The 18,563-nt window shown below is 37.6% G+C and overlaps 1 protein-coding gene across 2 annotated transcripts in view; it reads right to left on the minus strand.

Annotated features, from left to right (window-relative positions):
* Positions 1-1,316: 1,316 nt before the first annotated feature.
* LOC131061090 (uncharacterized) overlaps positions 1,317-18,563 on the minus strand; it is a 79,822-nt gene continuing 62,575 nt past the window's right edge. Inside the window, exons 3-6 of one of the 2 annotated variants that reach the window (XM_057994606.2) lie at positions 7,511-7,782; positions 5,541-5,737; positions 1,727-1,957; positions 1,317-1,641 (exon numbers count right to left, since the gene is read on the minus strand). In XM_057994606.2, the coding sequence (XP_057850589.2) occupies positions 1,534-1,641; positions 1,727-1,957; positions 5,541-5,737; positions 7,511-7,782 (808 nt within the window). In that variant the 3' untranslated portion in view covers positions 1,317-1,533. Of the gene's footprint in view, positions 1,958-5,540; positions 5,738-7,510; positions 7,783-18,563 lie in introns of both variants that reach the window. The other variant, XM_057994605.2, reaches the window with a different exon arrangement.

An 18,563-nucleotide genomic window follows, 5' to 3' on the forward strand; every position in this document is an offset into this window, starting at 1 on the left:
GAAGAACAGGGTTGAAGTGTTCAACCGACAACAGAAGTGCAGAACCGACAATGATCATACCGTCAAAGAAGAAGTGCAGAAGACTGCAGAGCAGGCAAGCATAGAACCGACAGAGTGTAGTATCGATGAAGAGCAGCAAAGCAGAGAAGAGAAGAGGCAACCAAATGAGAGAGCCGACAGAGAGAGAACCGACAGTGAACTGGACAAGAGATCCAGCAAAGAGGTTTGAAGAAGAGTTTCAAAATCCATTTGTAACAAGAAGATAACTTTGATATTGAAATATGTTTGTATTCACTGAGTTGGAGCTCGGTGCAAGGGTTGTAGCTCCTTGGGTTGGTGCCCTAAATCAGGGGTTGGTGCTCTAAATATTGTAATCAGAGATTGATTGTGACACTGGATTGGAGCTGTAGTCTCCAACAACATTTCTCGTCGAGGTTTTTCCCATCTTGAGTTTTCCTCATATATGTTGGTGTTATGTGATGTCCCTCTTGTGTGAATGCATTTGTGTTTAGTCTCCTCACTAACCGGTAAGCTTGCATTGAGTTAGATTTGATAACCGGTATGCACACATAAGACAGTTAAAGGGAAAAAGCTTGAGAACCAAATATTGAGTCTCTTAACACTGATAAAACATCTATGAAAATAATGTTAATTTATAAATATATAAGGTGCCCTCGTAAGAGAGAAGATGATTATAGTAGTGTAGTGTTTCCAACCACTGTATAAATCACACAAGAACCATATAATTGCAAGTGGTGAAATGGTTTTTGCAAATGCATATTTCACTTCATGTGGCTTATCTTTATTTTACAGGTCCTTTTTTGAAGACACAAAGTAAGGTCAAAATAATTGTGATCTTCAATATCTAGATCATTTTAGAGGTGAGGCAACATAACACATTATATGCTAAATTTTTGTCATGTTAAGGATTAGTTTTCTGATCTTTAATTTAAAATAAATTAAGAACACTAGGCATTAAGTCAATTCATTAAACTTACTTACCTCATTTGATGATGCTCATGATTTAATTCATTCCATTCAAAATTTATGCATTACTCATAAATACTGGTTTTCTGGAAGTCTAATTGGAGGAATACATTAATTCAATCAAGAAACCAATATCTAATACTAATTATATACTGTTTTCTTTATCCACAACTCGTCATTTTCTTTTTGAGAATAATGTTCTATATGTATCATATTTTACTCGTAAATAGCATGTAATGAATGGAAGCATAACAAATGCAATCAAGTGCAAATTGTGGGAATAACATTTGGTGGAACGAATTTGAACATTCTAAGTTACACATCTCAAGTACAGAAAATATCTATTAATTCTTCTCTATTGATATTGAGTGAATTGATCCTTATTGAAATTAAAAAAATAGTAATAAAGGTCTTTGTGCCCCATCTAGACACCACACTCAGTGTATGAGACCCTCTTAGCTTTTGGCCCTGTGACTAATCAGAAATAGTTCAGACCATGGCAATCCTTCTAGACCTCATATTCCTCATATCATTGTTTGGCCCGTTTCAAAAGCAAACGGAGTGATGGAAAGCCAAGAGCACAAGTTTGCCAAAACCAACCTTTTGCATTGGCTTGATCCACCCTTTGTGCCAAGAAGTAGGCATAAGTTGCTTCTGCAACGTGAAGCAGTGTTGCAACATAAAAAAGGATTTGTAAATTTCTAACAGAGCGGAACAAAAGAATGCCAAATAACCTTACCCACTTCAGGGGACCAAGATATGGTAGTGGTATAAATGCAACACAGAATAATTGAAACATTCCAACAATGATATATGACCATATAAAGATGTTAGGTGTGTCCAGCTCCTTCTTTTTCTTCTCTTTCCAATATGTGATTGTTGTTTTCATGCCTTCTTCTGGCTTTACAATTGGAATGTAGCCTAGTTCTTGCTTGGCTTTTAAGAAAGAGAAGTAATGAGTGACCCCCACCTGTCGGACAATATTTTAGAGATTATAAAAGGTAATCAGCTAACATCACATTGATAAATTGTTATCTAGTTGCAAGTAAAGTTTTAGAAAGTAAAGATTCCAAATGCAAAATGCCAAAGAATTTATTTGCTTTCTAGAATACAAGAGGAAACAATGTTACTTTCTACCATAGAGGCCAAGGAAATTGTCAAGGTACACACCCTAATTGTTTTCTTTGACTTTTTCCTGTAGGTGCCATAGTAGGTACGTATTGATTATGAATAAGCATTCAGTACTTAGTTTGTTATACCAATGAATAAGTAAAGTTACTTGTTTACTTTGAAAGGGAATCACCAAAGGCACAACTTCTGGTGAAAATCCTTTAATTGTATTTATATGGACAAGATTGAAGTAGTGAAATAACCATCCTTTGAAACTGGTAGTTCTTATTCGCTTTCATTAGTTTATTGTTGTCATACGTTGATGTCAACTGTTTGCTGAATATCTCATAAGCTGTTAAAGGAACAGGTTAGGCCTGGTGTATGCTATCATTGATGAACCCAAAATGTTAATGTGGTAAAAAGTTACACCACTAACACAGAATGCAACTTTGATGGGCAAACAAGTTATTTGATCCCACAAAGCAAGAGGCAAAGGAACCAAGCAGCAAGTCAGAGAAATAAGATCTGCAGGGTTGCGGAGAGAGAATCATCCAGCTGACCTTGAAATCAGCCAAATCCCTGTGGAAGAAACATAAGTAGATATGTTAGCAGGAAGAGATGTTCTCAATGGTACTCTGTCATACTTAAAAGAGGAACAAGAAGTTGCTTGGACCAATTCGCTGTCCACAAAAGTTTCAAGCAGCAGCACTCAATGATATCAAAACAATCGAGTTGTGATGGAGAAAGAATCACATTCCAACCACAAATTGCTTGAACTGGGTGTATTACTGAAGGAAAATGGTATTAATGATGATCAAAGAAATAAGATCTGTAGGGTTGTGTAGGAAGAATCATCCAGTTGACATTGATATCAGAAAAATTCCCGTGCAAGAAACTTTAAGTAGATATGTTAGCTATGCAGCCTTTGACAGCTTTAGCATCACAGGAAGGACTGTCCTCAAGGGTTAGAAGAGACTTCAATCATCACAAAGCTTACAGTGCTCTTGATCCATACTTAAAAGAGTAATAAGATGTTGCTTGGATAGATTCACTGTCTGCAAAAGTTTCAAGCAGTAGCACTCGATGATATCAAAAACATCAAGTTCTGGCGGGAAAAGAATGACATCCCAACCACAAATTTCTTCAACTGGGAATATTACTGAAGGAAAATAGTAGTAAATTAGTAATGACGATCAGACCTGCCATAATTCCTTCACAAGAACATTGCGATATTATGCTATCAATTGGTATGATCAATTGAAGGGGTGGAAACAAGGATACACAGGCCAATAAGTGACCATTCAATAAGAAATTAAAACAGTGGCATGCAGATACCATATATTGAACAAAATGACAAATTTGAACAAGCCAAGGAATCCCAAGTTTGGTACAAATGTCAAATTATTCACTCATTGAGGGTTTAAAGTTAAACCAGTAATATCGTGTGAATTGGATTATGCCAAGTATTAAATATAGTTTTGACTCTTGAGGATAGTACCAACCCTGAAATATCATGAAACATATTAATGAAACATCAAACATATTAAAGACATAGATGTGGAATAGCAGCAATATTTGCAAAATCAAGACTGAGAACCAGATCATGAGACCAAATTTACTTTTAAGTGTCGAAACTGTTTTAAGTGTAAGAGAGAAGATAAAAAGGTGAAATGGAGAAAAGTGGGATATGGTGTTTAAGAGGCTTAATTAAGGGCACGAGGACAAAAACCCAGTTCAAGACTGCAATCTGCAAAATGTGAAGACAAAATATAAATGAATGCTCGTTTAACATAAAAAAATAGAGCAAACAATCAAGGTATGAAGGTACAACAATCACTATCAAGTGGGGGTACCACAATAAGAGAAACCAAAGGTCATCAACCAATAGCAGTCATAGTAGTTTGTGAAGAAATGTCTGAATACATCACTAATGAAAGTTAATAAAAGTAGATCTGCAATTCAATAATGAAAATGTGGGTAATTGAGCACTTTGTACAGAAATGTTCTAATGGGCCAATATAATGCCCCAAGTTTCTAAACTTGCAGGGAATATGGTTTGAGTGATTACTTTAAAGCTGACTATTAAACAAAGAAACCACTAAGCATGGTTGAAACTGAAAGTTATATCTTATAATTTATTAATTGTATGACATGTATTTATGACCTTGCTTTTGCATGCTAATCTAACCACTATTCTTTCACCTTCTTAATCTCTTGCAAGTTAATACCAGATGTTATTTTATTTCGATAGGGAAATGCCCATCTGTTGAACTTGATGTGGTCTTTCATTCATTTCATCATGTGATGGGAACAAGAAGTTTCGGTCTATACACTTGATCACAGACCAACACACAAACCTTCAACTATGTGTTTTTAGGAAATTTGCCATTGGAACCAGTTTTTATTCACTTCACACATATCAAAGTAAGTCTTTACTACATAGATTCAAAGCACAACAACATTTGACTCATACTCGATCATTTAACTATCAATAAAATCTTCAATCTTGTGTATCATGTGAATAAGAACGTGTCACCAATTTTGCCTGTCATGTGAGAATTTCAGTGTAATTATGTTAAGCAACTTGTTTCAGTTCCAAAAGGACCAAAAAACACACACTTACACATGCATACACACAAATTACACTGAAATTCTCACATGACAGGCAAAATTGGTGACACGTTCTTATTCACATGATACACAAGATTGAAGATTTTATTGATAGTTAAATGATCGAGTATGAGTCAAATGTTGTTGTGCTTTGAATCTATGTAGTAAAGACTTACTTTGATATGTGTGAAGTGAATAAAAACTGGTTCCAATGGCAAATTTCCTAAAAACACATAGTTGAAGGTTTATGTGTTGGTCTGTGATCAAGTGTATAGACCGAAACTTCTTGTGATCACAAGAAGTTTCGGTCTATACACTTGATCACAGACCAACACATAAACCTTCAACTATGTGTTTTTAGGAAATTTGCCATTGGAACCAGTTTTTATTCACTTCACACATATCAAAGTAAGTCTTTACTACATAGATTCAAAGCACAACAACATTTGACTCATACTCGATCATTTAACTATCAATAAAATCTTCAATCTTGTGTATCATGTGAATAAGAACGTGTCACCAATTTTGCCTGTCATGTGAGAATTTCAGTGTAATTATGTTAAGCAACTTGTTTCAGTTCCAAAAGGACCAAAAAACACACACTTACACATGCATACACACAAATTATTCCCATCTAGATTAAAATTATATTTAAATCTCTTTTCTTTAAAAAGTGCCCATGATGCTATTTTTGTTTCATCAATAAATTCTGGAAAATTCTTTTGGCAAAAGGAGCGAAAATGACTTGACATGCGTGTGCAAAAAGGAAACATCTTTCTTATTTCCTCTCATTTACTAATTTCTTAAGGCAAAGCTAGAAGGGATCAAATTACCTTATATACTTCTGCAGGAAGAATCAATGGTCGAGGAAACCATGTCTTATTCAACCAGGGATAACAGAGACTATAGATGCCCCAAAAGATCCACGCAATAGTAAGAGCAGTTGGAACACTAATTGTTAGTCTTGGGAAAGTGTAGTCCAAGCTTACAATTAATGGACGAAGAAACTCGAATGAATTCACTGGAGCACCTTCAAAAAAAATACATTTTCAATACTTAAGAATACATATAGCCAGAGAATTAAATAATAGAAAACAAGCAAGCACTAGACAATTCACATATTAAGTAGTTATACTAGAAAACAAATCATAGAAAGTTAATTATTTCCAATAAAGTTTTTCCCATGAGACTAACAAATGCCAACAATTAAACATACAGATGAATTAAAATGTGTAGAAACAAGAGAGGAAATTACAAAACTTGTACCCTAGCCTACAAATGAATTGCTAAATCATAATTTCCATTATTAACATGGCATCCAAAGGATACCCCAGGAAAAGATTTCTTAACTCCAGCAGAAAGTTTAGGATTGCCTTTCAGCTCATTCAATTTTGAATACTTGCACTAAGAAGTTGAGAAACATTATTACTAAGTCTGGTTCTGTCTGGAATTTTTGGAACAGCTGGATTTGTCTGATTCAGTTTGGACTTTTCAATTACTATAGAATTTGACTGATTTTCTTTTTAAATTCCAGATTTCCAAATTTTTTTACCTCCAAATTGAAAAATAAAAAATTGAAATCTAGTAACCATGCTACACAATAATAAATTGGAATCTAGATTTCCAGATTGCTATAAAGAAAAATTGAAATCTAGTAACCATGCTACACAATAATAAATTGGAATCTAGCTTTCCAGATTGCTATAAAGAAAAATTGGAATCTAGTAACCATGCTAAGAATAGTGTCGGTTAGCTTGTTACCAAAATAAACCATCAACGCACAATCTTGTCATTTCATAATAGAGCAGGCCTAAGACACAAGGTTAGAATTCAGCAACAATAAAATTTGGATGAAGCTTGACAAGCTAAAATATTTGAAAAAAAATTGACAGTAAACTCGCCTACATTTAATTTTAATTTTTTTAAATGTAAATAATATATCCACAAAATAACTAAATAAAATAAAATTTGTCATTTGTAAACTGTAATTTTCTAAACATGTATTATTAAAAATAATATATATATATTTGGAATTAAAAATCACATATCATTTATTTCTTCCAATCTGCAAACTAAACTATCCCAAATCCCTTAACTGCCAACCATAAATGCTTAAGATTGCTAGAGTTGGGAAGAAGCACTCAAATCTGGATCATCTGCCGGTTTGTGTTACTAATAATTGTTCCTGATGTGCATCTCTGCATTGATTATCATTAGACGGTGAGAGAGGTTCTCTACTACTTTCTTAATTGCCTCTTGCTCCATCTGTTGCTTAAGCATGTCAAAGGAATTCAAAAAATGGAGTGAGGCACTGAGAGTATTTGTGACTTCAGCTTTCCTCATGTGGGCTTTATAGAAACTTTTCTCCATTTGTGAAGTGAAATGCTTTCTGTTTTATTTTTCTTGAGTTCCAACTATATTTTACATTTATGTAGGATCTCAACTTCCTGTTCTGGTTTCCTCAAGTTGCTAGTTGTATTTATGTTCAGTTTTTTTGGGTGGGGATGAGGTAAGCGAGGCAGGGGGAGTGGGATAGGGATGGCCGGGGTAAGCTAGAGGCAGTCGGGTATCTTCTAATGTACAAACTTGAGCAATTGGCAAACTAGCACAGCCAATGCCTGGCATTGCATTCCCCAGGAGACAGGGCCAGATGCAAGACATGGATGAATTTGACAGAAGAAATACCCCAGTTGTGGTATCTAAGCCAAAGGGCACTCTGCAAAGAGAATTTAGTAATTTAACAATGGAAATAATATCAACTATCAAAAGTCTTATTTCAATAGTAAAAAGAATTGAAGAATACCATCAGAAATGAAATATGCTTGGCCAGCAGCAACTGGAGTTCCTTCTCTTCCTGGAATATCATCTAGAAGTCCCATACTTGCCAGCAACAGAGCATGTACCAAGTTATCAACATAAACCCAGTCATTTTTCACCCTAGGCTCCCCTATTTTGAATGTTAGAAGGCCCATTTGTCCTAAGCCAAATATTCTTGGAAGATGTCGTTCCTCGCCAGGACCATAAATTGCTGCTGGTCTGATAGCACACGTGTAAAGCTTTTTTCCATCTCTTTTTCTGTTATGGGAGACAAATGCTCATTAAGATACCAGAAACCAAATTCAGCAATAAATAGTTCATGTTAACCAGGTTAGGAACAAATAAACATGCACTTACACAGTTACACTTATTGATGATGCAAACTTCAAACTAATCAGCCTCTTTCCTAGCTTTAGTACAAAACCAAAAATAAAGAGTAAGGTAAGCTAGACATGTCCACTGTTATCAAAAGGATAACAAGCCATATTCGGTTCTTGCAGTACTGAATTGAGTTTCTAATTAAACCTTTTGACCAGTTTCTTCTTTCATTGTCTTTAATTCTTAAATTTATTTATTTTCTTGATTTTCTAAATTTCTGATTTCCAAAGAGAAGTTCTTATCCTGAGTATCCAAATAAATTGACAATATTTTTTGTTTTACAGTTTACTTGCCTCTTCCTTTATGCTTTGTCTCTGAATTTTCTAAAGAAGCAATGATTGTTCTTTGCGAAATCAGTTTTATTTGTAATAATGGAATTATGTTTATCTTCACTTGACAATTTATTTGTCTCTATTTTTGAGAAGATTATAGCTACCACATTGAAGAAAAAAATAGACACAATACTCCTCAATATTACAGCTCTAATATTTGTTTTCTATTCAATATTAGATTGGCCAAGCTCCTATCATTTACAAAGAGAATCCACAATTTTCATTTATGGTATTCCATATTCATATTTTAAAATATAAATATGGAATACTGCAAACAATCAGTGTTCCACCGGGATGCATCTCCCCACCACCAAGTCCCCGCATTTCTAGGTCAAGGATGTCTCCAAGATGTGGGAACTCGAAGAGGATGTCCCCCTGCTGTCCCACCACCTGTGCCACTGTCCCCGAGACCTCTCCCTCTCAAAGGGGACATTTCTAGGGCACCCCTTTTTGGGGGGACTTCTAGGAGATGCTGGGACATCCCTGAGACGTCTGAACCCTTGGGCCTAGGCCTGAACCCTAATAGCCTAGGGGCCCCACCTAAACCCCCAAAACTCTATAAATCTGCATTCTAACCTCATTTCAACTCACAAAAAGAAAACAAAAATCTGATAGTAGCGAGTGAGAGAGCAGCAACTCTGCAAGTGCAAGGTGAAAGAGTGAGAGTGAAGAGCAAGAGGGTTGAGTAAGAGCAAGAAAAGGAATGATGCCAGCTCAAAGGATTGAAAGCATTTTTCAAGCAAAGAGGTAGGCTTCTATGACTGGTTTTTTAAAAAAAATTTAATTAGAATTTCATTTCTTTCATTACAAATTGAAATAGTAGTTTAAACTTTACTTTGTTGATGGTAATTTGTTACAAATTTCAAATTTATATTTTAAATCCGATAGTTATTAGTTTATTTTGGCAAATGAATCATGATTAAATGAATAAAATTAATGAATCATGATCAAATTTTAATTTTTTAAATATATAACAGCAAGTTGTCATATTTATATTTTAAGTTTTAGATGTCCAAATTTTTTTATTTTATCAAATTAGAATTATAACTTTTGTGTACCTTTTACTTTTGTGCTTTGTGCAACATGAAATAAGAAAAACAAAAGTGATATCTTTGTTTGACAAGGGCTAAGAACAAAGATTTTTATTTCTGTATCCTGTAATGTCTCTGTTTTCCAAGTGAACATCTAGCGGAGATTTCTAGCCTATTTTATTCCCATAGGCTAGGGTAGGCAATTATAAGAGAATAAATTAATTAAGTTAATTATTTAAAAGTTGTCTCAATAAAATTAAATCCTAAGGATAACTTTATTTCAATTAATTTAATTAAAGTGACATTCGTGAAAAATAAATTAAATATTGTAAAGTCACTTTATTAAATCTTTTTAAATGATTCTTCTAGAAGCTTCAATGGAGGTTAAATCATATTCTTCTAGAAAACTCAGCTGGACCTTTAAAAGGAGGTGAAGGCAAGTCACTTGGCATCCATTATTGACTTGTTTAAGATATTTTAGAAGAGCTTGAGTTTGCAGGTTCAGCTGCACTAGGACAAAAACCCTTGGGTGTTTCAATTGTTTGGACGAAAACCAATTCAGCCTATTGGGTGGTGTTGACATGTCTGAAATTGCATTGCTGCAAACTCCATACGGCCAACGCAGAATAGAATAACCAGCTGAGTATCCTATCCTCTCTTGAGATAAGGAAGTCCCTAATGCTATTTTTTATATTTGATCAAAGGGGACAACCTCAAGGTTTTGATTGTCAGGTCTTGACTGCAAGATTACTCAGTGGTCGATGTGTTTTTGCTGGAAACACAAGGGGACTTACGATTTGCAACAAGCTAGTCTGCTGTGATTCTCGAATTACAAAATAAAATCAAAAGAGAAGGGTTCAGGAAGCCTAAGGACAAGGATGATAACAGCTGATGCAGTGGGTAGACAGATTTCGATAAACCAGTTCTTGTTTCACCAGAGATACCCTCACAACTGGACAAAAATGGTGCAAGCTCCAAGGGATGAAGGATTTTCAGACCGGAGACACCCGTTTTAGGCACCCAACTCTGGCGCAGCCTAAGACGAACACCCGCAGTTGAACTAAGCACAGTTTGGGTTCAGACTAACCATGCACGGTGACCTACAATCAGCAGACCCCCAATGGTATGAACCAGAAATGCATCAAATACCCCTCCACACTTCACCATTAAAATCCCTGCACTCTAAAATTAACCAGCTGAAAGAAACCATGCAAACAGACCAAAACAAAGACAACAAACACCATATTTCGGTGTTCATATATTTGCTTCAGCTGTCATTACAACAATTTCTGCAGCATCTCTATGCTATGCCTAAAATCTAACCTATTCTAACTCTAAAATCTAACTATCTAACAAGCTCTGATTATCTCACTATCTAACTATCTAACCATCTAACCCTTTACAAAAGAAAGGCCTCTGCCTTTTATAGATATTACAATTTTGAATCGAAGGCTAGGATGGACTGCATCCAAGGGTCCTGATCTGCCTTCCAAAAGCTGGCAGCTTTAACCCATGCCCAATTAATTCTCAGTCATCCATTCAACCACAATTTCAACTACCTACCACTTTTGGCTTCAATTCAGGTTTATCCAGTCTTCTTGGTGGTTGGGAATAGTTATCCACAAAAATATCTTGCGCGGGACCCATAGGCAGTCTACAATAAAGCTGTTTCAGTTTTAAAACTGAATTTCTGGACTTAAATCCAGCTATGTGCTTTTTCTCGAGAAGGCATAAACTTGCAGCATTTAGAGTGTTCTTTGGTCTTTGGTCATGGTGGTGGACTTCATCTTTGTTCAACGGCACGGTTCCCAATGTTTGGTTGCTCTTGCATCTTTTCTTTTCCAGTCTTCAGCGCCTAGCCTTGATTGCGATCCTTCTTCGATTTGCGTTTCAAGTTTTTCTCCCGGTTCTCCAATGATGTCCTGCAATCAATCAACCAATTTCATTTCATTAAATCAATTTGAAAAATTAAATAATTTAATTTAACAAACATTAAATATAATTACGACATCTGGCTTGAGAAGCTCTTTGTGAGATGTATCTTGAAAATGCTTCTCCTTTCTCTTCGAATGTGCAATCTGATCCTTGGTCTTGATGGTGATTGGGCACTACTTCTGCGTGATTTTACCTTTGGAGTCTTGAGCATTTTGAATGGGTTTAAGGCGTTTTGAAAACTTCTTATAGCGCGATTCTGGAGGTTTGAAAAGCTCCTGCAAATTTTAAAATCCTAACACTCATGCCCTTTCTGGATTTCGGAGCTGTGGCGCTGTTTTGCAAACTTTAAACTGCGTTTTCTAAAACCCTAGGGATGAACTTCGGATGCCTTGGCATATTTTTGCGATTTTGAAAGAACTTCGGACCACTCACGCCCTTTGGGATTTCGGGGTTTAAACGCCTTTTGGCGACCTGGAGACTTAACGCCTTTGCGAACTTCGGAGAACTTCGGACCTCAAGGCACAATTCACGATTTTTAAATGAACTTCGGAGTTTTCAGACGTTAAACGTCTTTTGGCGAATTTACCCAAATTTCGGACCTTAAGCCCCTTTTGGCAAATTTAGAAGAATTTCGGACCATTTGGGGCTTTTTACAACTTTTTCACTTTTTTGCAAATTGCGGAGGGTTTGAATGAATTTAAACGCTTTTTCGCGATTGGGGATATTTTGGAGCATTTGCCTTATTTTGCAAATAAAACTTCGGACCTTGGCCCCCTTCTTTATAAAACTTCGGACCCTTTCACGCTTTTGGAGAAATTTCGGACCATCAAACACTTCTGCAAATTCGGAGTTTTAATGCGTTTTTTGAAAATCGAAAAAAGCTTCAGACCATATGGCTATTTTTGCAAATTCAAAGAATTTCGAACCCTTAGCCCTTTTCGCAAATTTCGGAGTTCTGGAGTTTTGGGCGTTAAGGCATATTTCGCGATTTTAACCTTCTGGAGCTTTCAGCGTTTTGAAGCATATTTTGCAAACTTGAACAAACTTCGAAGCTCCCAGCGTTTTTTTTAACCTGTAGAAATTTCGGACCTAAAGCTCGATTTTGCAAAATCGATACACTTTAAAATTTCAGAGCTAGGGTCCGAAATTGGGTGTTTAAGTGAAATTCGGACCTAAAGGGTCTTTTGTAACATTTCACTTTCTCGAACCTCCAGCCGGTTTTGTCAACTTTTTCACTTTTTGCCCCAAGGTCCGAAATTGGTCATTTTAGCGATTTTAAACGTTTTTCGCAAGAAGTGCGAGCTTGGGCACTTGGACGAGTTTGTCAAGATCTCGCCGAAGGATCATTTTATGAAATATAACATTTAAGTATAAGAAGGATTCTTCAGTTTTTCAGAGTTAGCCAAATTTCAGGGTCAGGAAATTCAGGACTTAGCCAAATTTCAGGGCATTTGAAGATCAAGAGACATTCCCGACTTTATCACTCACCAACTTGACCCTTCATATCCCCTTCCTCTTCCACAAAGACAGAAAGGCACAAATCGGGGGGTTCCTGTCCAAGACGGGGATGGGTGTGCGATTCGCACAACAAATGGCGACTCGGCTAGGAAATGTTCCTAAACATTTCAAGGATGACTATCCAGATCGAACCCGAGAATCTCTGGTATATACCCCACAAAACAACCCAAATGACAGAAGACAGATTCAAAGTAAAAATGAGGTCGCAAACTGAATCAAGTCACCAACCTTGAGAAATCGAGTGTGTGTAGTGAAGTTCATTCAAGCCTAAAGAAGGTTGAGATATCATTGTTTAGTTAATGCAAGTTACGTAGAGCGACTCTAACTCCAAAAGCAACCTGGATAGAGCCCCGCTGCCAACAAGCGTCTATAGCCCCGGCGGAGTTATCGCTTGTAAGCTCACAGAGATTGCTCTGTTTCCGATAAATTTTCTTGTTGAAAACCGGCAGAGGTGTCTGCATTCCCAAAGCCAAGCAACTTGATATTTCTTTGCTTTTCAATTTCTTTTCTTTTGATTTTTCTCTTTTATTTTCACTTTTTCACCTTGGCTGGTAAGTAGTGAAGCCTATGTGGGATTGAGCGTTACAGTGGTCGCTGAAGCAGAGCTTCAGAATTTTTTCACTTGCAGTGACCTCCCTTTGATAAAACAACAAACTTAAGCGTTTTTAAGCATTTAAAAGTGCAGTGATCACAACGTTGGCGACAAGACGCAGTAAGCAACTAAATTTTTAGACTGACTAAGCCTTAAACCAAAATGGACTGACTACGGGGGCAACCGTCAATTAGGCGCTCTACCAAAGTCGGCATCCAAGAAATGAGCCGGAAAAAATTTCTGACTTCGTACACCAGAGCTGGGAAAAGCAAACAAACCCCTTCAAAAACTGACAGGGAGACAACCCCTTCCGAAAGGACACCTACACTACGGAAAGCAAACTAAACTAAAGCAGAAAACAGGAAATCTAAGCTAAAAGAACAGAAAACGAACAAAAAACCTAAACTAACTACGTACAAGAAGAGACCGATTGTACAAAAGGCGGGTTATATACATGCGTTCCCGATCCATGATGATTTCTCAGTATATGCAGCAGCAACAGGGCAGTGGGAATAGTTCTCAGTTTGGCTGGTTTGTCTTTATATTCTGAAAAGAAAATTTTCAGTTGGCCACTCTCGAATTTAACCAGGACATTGGGCAAAATTATTAATTGAGGGAGTTCATTAGGTCCGTGGTTAATCCATTTACAGGTTGTTTTTCCAGAATATTCAAAATTTAAACGGAAAATTTTCAGAATTAACAGCAGGAGGAAAAGAAACAACCTGGCCGGTTTCCGAGTCATGCAGAGTTTTGCACGGTGGGTTGTACGACAGGAAGGTTTCAGCAGCTGTATCAGGAGGTCACCATTGGTGGTGCAGCATCTCGATAGCGTCTGGTGCATGCGAATCAGCATCACATTCCACATTAGGTTGCGTAGGCTGAAAATTAGTCTTGAAACCAAACTCGAACTCAGGAAAGAGAGGCGCAGCATCTGTCAGTGAATCCTTGGGCTGTATGAACAATGCGGCCTTATGCACTTGTATCAGTATTTCCTCAAATAGCAGAGACTCTTTGATTGATTGGCTCTCAAAGACATCCTCGACGGACTCTTGGACTGCATCGTCCATTTGTGGGGTTGCTGCAAACTGCTCTTCAACCTGTGGCTGATCCACAAAGCTCCCTTGATCGTCCTCTTGAACACTGTTCTCATCAGTTGCAGGGATAATAAATTCATCTGCTACCTTGGTCTGATTGACTGGTTCATCTTGCTCAGCACTTGATAGCCCCAACTTAACATCATCAGAAGGTGTGGTGTTGTATTGATTTTGCGATCTTCTATACTCGTCTACAGCAAGGTAGGCACTCCACATTTTGTTGGTGATGCTCTCCTCTGGTTCTTCCGGTAGTCCAAATTGGGCTTTGACTTGACTGACTGCTTCTATGCATAGCGAGCAGGTGAACTCTGAATGTGGGGTGCAGTGAATTCTGCACCACCAAGGTGACAACACGTTCTCCAAGCATAACTCCTCTTCGAGACCAAACTGATTCTCAATCAAATTCTTGAATCTTGTAAATTCTTCGATGCTGGATGGAGGACTGAGGATATCCAGCTGTACAGTCGCCTCTGGTTTGGGGACATCCCAAAAGAATATCTGCCCATGTAATGCGAGCTCGACCCTTGACAAAAATGTCAAGCAATTGAATTCATCGTGCGCTGTGGTGCCATGAATTCTGCAATGAGCTGAAGATGCAAATTCGGACAGCTGCCTTGGATAGAACTGCAAACTCAACCTCTGATGGATCTGAAAAATTTCGGACTGCAAACAATCTTCGTGAAGCGACTGACTCAACATACTGACTCAGAGATATTTTTGGTATTTTCAAGTTTTCTAAATTTTTGGCTTTTCTGGTTTAAGAGGGATTTTGCATATCCCGAATATAGCATTTAAAAGGTCGATTAGACTCGTCTTGCTGCAAGGAACCGTTAAGGCGCCCTCCCCAATTTTGTTGCGTGCGGAGGGTAAAAGCTATAAAGTTACTCCTTACAAATGCAGGCAGATATGATGCGGATTTAGCTGTTTAGACATTCATCATACGCCCTCCTTCTAGCGCCAATTCTGTTGACGTGTCTAAAATCGCATTGCTGCAAACTCCATATGGCCAACGCAGAATAGAATAACCAGCTGAGTATCCTATCCTCTCTTGAGATAAGGAAGTCCCTAATGCTATTTTTTATATTTGATCAAAGGGGACAACCTCAAGGTTTTGATTGTCAGGTCTTGACTGCAGGATTACTCAGTGGTCGATGTGTTTTTGCTAGAAACACAAGGGGACTTACGATTTGCAACAAGCTAGTCTACTGTGATTCTCGAATTACGAAATAAAATCAAAAGGGAAGGGTTCAGGAAGCTTAAGGACAAGGATGATAACAGCTGATCTAGTGGGTGGATAGATTTCGATAAACCAGTTCTTGTTTCGCCAGAGATACCCTCACAACTGGACAAAAATGGTGCAAGCTCCAAGGGATGAAGGATTTTCAGATCGGAGACACCCGTTTTAGGCACCCAATTCTAGCGCAGCCTAAGACGAACACCCGCAGTTGAACTAAGCACAGTTTGGGTTCAGACTAACCATGCACGGTGACCTACAATCAGCAGACCCCCAATGGTATGAACCAGAAATGCATCAAATACCCCTCCACACTTCACCATTAAAATCCCTGCACTCTAAAATTAACCAACTGAAAGAAACCATGCAAACAGACCAAAACAAAGACAACAAACACCATATTTCGGTGTTCATATATTTGCTTCAGCTGTCATTACAACAATTTCTGCAACATCTCTATGCTATGCCTAAAATCTAACCTATTCTAACTCTAAAATTTAACTATCTAACAAGCTCTGATTATCTCACTATCTAACTATCTAACCATCTAACCCTTTACAAAAGAAAGGCCTCTGCCTTTTATAGATATTACAATTTTGAATCGAAGGCTAGGATGGACTGCATCCAAGGGTCCTGATCTGCCTTCCAAAAGCTGGCAGCTTTAACCCATGCCCAATTAATTCTCAGTCATCCATTCAACCACAATTTCAACTACCTGCCACTTTTGGCTTCAATTCAGGTTTATCCGGTCTTCTTGGTGGTTGGGAATAGTTATCCACAAAAATATCTTGCGCGGGACCCATAGGCAGTCTACAATAAAGCTGTTTCAGTTTTAAAACTGAATTTCTGGACTTAAATCCAGCTGTGTGTTTTTTCTCGAGAAGGCATAAACTTGCAGCATTTAAAGTGTTCTTTGGTCTTTGGTCATGGTGGTGGACTTCATCTTTGTTCAGCGGCACAATTCCCAATGTTTGGTTGCTCTTGCATCTTTTCTTTTCCAATCTTCAGCGCCTAGCCTTGATTGCGATCCTTCTTCGATTTGCGTTTCAGGTTTTTCTCCCGGTTCTCCAATGACGTCCTACGATCAATCAACTAATTTCATTTCATTAAATCAATTTGAAAAATTAAATAATTTAATTTAACAAACATTAAATATAATTACGACATCTGGCTTGAGAAGCTCTTTGTGAGATGTATCTTGAAAATGCTTATTCTTTCTCTTCGAATGTGCAATCTGATCCTTGGTCTTGATGGTGATTGGGCACTACTTCTGCGTGATTTTACCTTTGGAGTCTTGGGCGTTTTGAATGGGTTTATGGCGTTTTGAAAACTTCTTATAGTGTGATTCTGGAGGTTTGAAAAGCTCCTGCAAATTTTAAAATCCTACCACTCATGCCCTTTCTGGATTTCGGAGCTATGGTGCTGTTTTGCAAACTTTAAACTGCGTTTTCTAAAACCCTAGGGATGAACTTCGGATGCCTTGGCATATTTTTGCGATTTTGAAAGAACTTCGGACCACTCACGCCCTTTGGGATTTCGGGGTTTAAACGCCTTTTGGCAACCTGGAGACTTAACGCCTTTGCGAACTTCGGAGAACTTCGGACCTCAAGGCACAATTCACGATTTTTAAATGAACTTCGGAGTTTTCGGACGTTAAACGTCTTTTGGCAAATTTACCCAGATTTCGGACCTTAAGCCCCTTTTGGCAAATTTAGAAGAATTTCGGACCATTTGGGGCTTTTTACAACTTTTTCACTTTTTGCAAATTGCGGAGGGTTTGAATGAATTTAAACGCTTTTTCGCGATTGGGGATATTTCGAAGCATTTGCCTTATTTTGCAAATAAAACTTCGGACCTTGGCCCCCTTCTTTATAAAACTTCGAACCCTTTCACGCTTTTGGAGAAATTTCGAACCATCAAACACTTCTACAAATTCGGAGTTTTAATGCGTTTTTTGAAAATCGAAAAAAGCTTCAGACCATATGGCTATTTTTGCAAATTCAAAGAATTTCGAACCCTTAGCCCTTTTCGCAAATTTCGGAGTTCTAGAGTTTTGGGCGTTAAGGCATATTTCGCAATTTTAACCTTCTGGAGCTTTCAGCGTTTTGAAGCATATTTTGCGAACTTGAACAAACTTCGGAGCTCCCAGCGTTTTTTGTAACCTGTAGAAATTTCGGACCTAAAGCTCGATTTTGCAAAATCGATACACTTTAAAATTTCGGAGCTAGGGTCCGAATTTAAAGGTTTAAGGCGAATTTCGGACTATTGGGGTCTTTTGCAAATTTATAACAAACTCTCAAATTTCGGAGCTAGGGTCCGAAATTGGGCGTTTAAGTGAAATTCGGACCTAGAGGGTCTTTTGTAACATTTCACTTTTTCGGACCTCCAGCCAGTTTTGTCAACTTTTTCACTTTTTGCCCCAGGGTCCGAAATTGGTCATTTTAGCAATTTTAAACATTTTTTGCAAGAAGTGCGAGCTTGGGCACTTGGACGAGTTTGTCAAGATCTCGCCGAAGGATCATTTTATGGAATATAACATTAAGTATAAGAAAGAAGAAGATATAAGGAAATCTTCTTTCTTATACTTTAAGTTATATTCCATATATACTTTCAGGATGTTTGAGAGTGGTTTCTGCCCTCCAGGAGTTATATTGCAAATTCTAGTTTTTGGAGGATTCTTCAATTTTTCAGAGTTAGCCAAATTTCAGGGTCAGGAAATTCCAGACTTAGCCAAATTTCAGGGCATTTGAAGATCAAGATGACATTCCCGACTTCATCACTCACCAACTTGACCCTTCATATCCCCTTCCTCTTCCGCAAAGACAGAAAGGCACAAACCGGGGGGTCCCTGTCCAAGACGTGGATGGGTGTGAGATTCGCACAACAGGTGGATTCATTTTTAGAATTCACCTTTGTGCTTCAAAG

Source organism: Cryptomeria japonica, chromosome 4, assembly GCF_030272615.1.
Source record: "Cryptomeria japonica chromosome 4, Sugi_1.0, whole genome shotgun sequence".
NCBI lineage: Eukaryota > Viridiplantae > Streptophyta > Pinopsida > Cupressales > Cupressaceae > Cryptomeria > Cryptomeria japonica.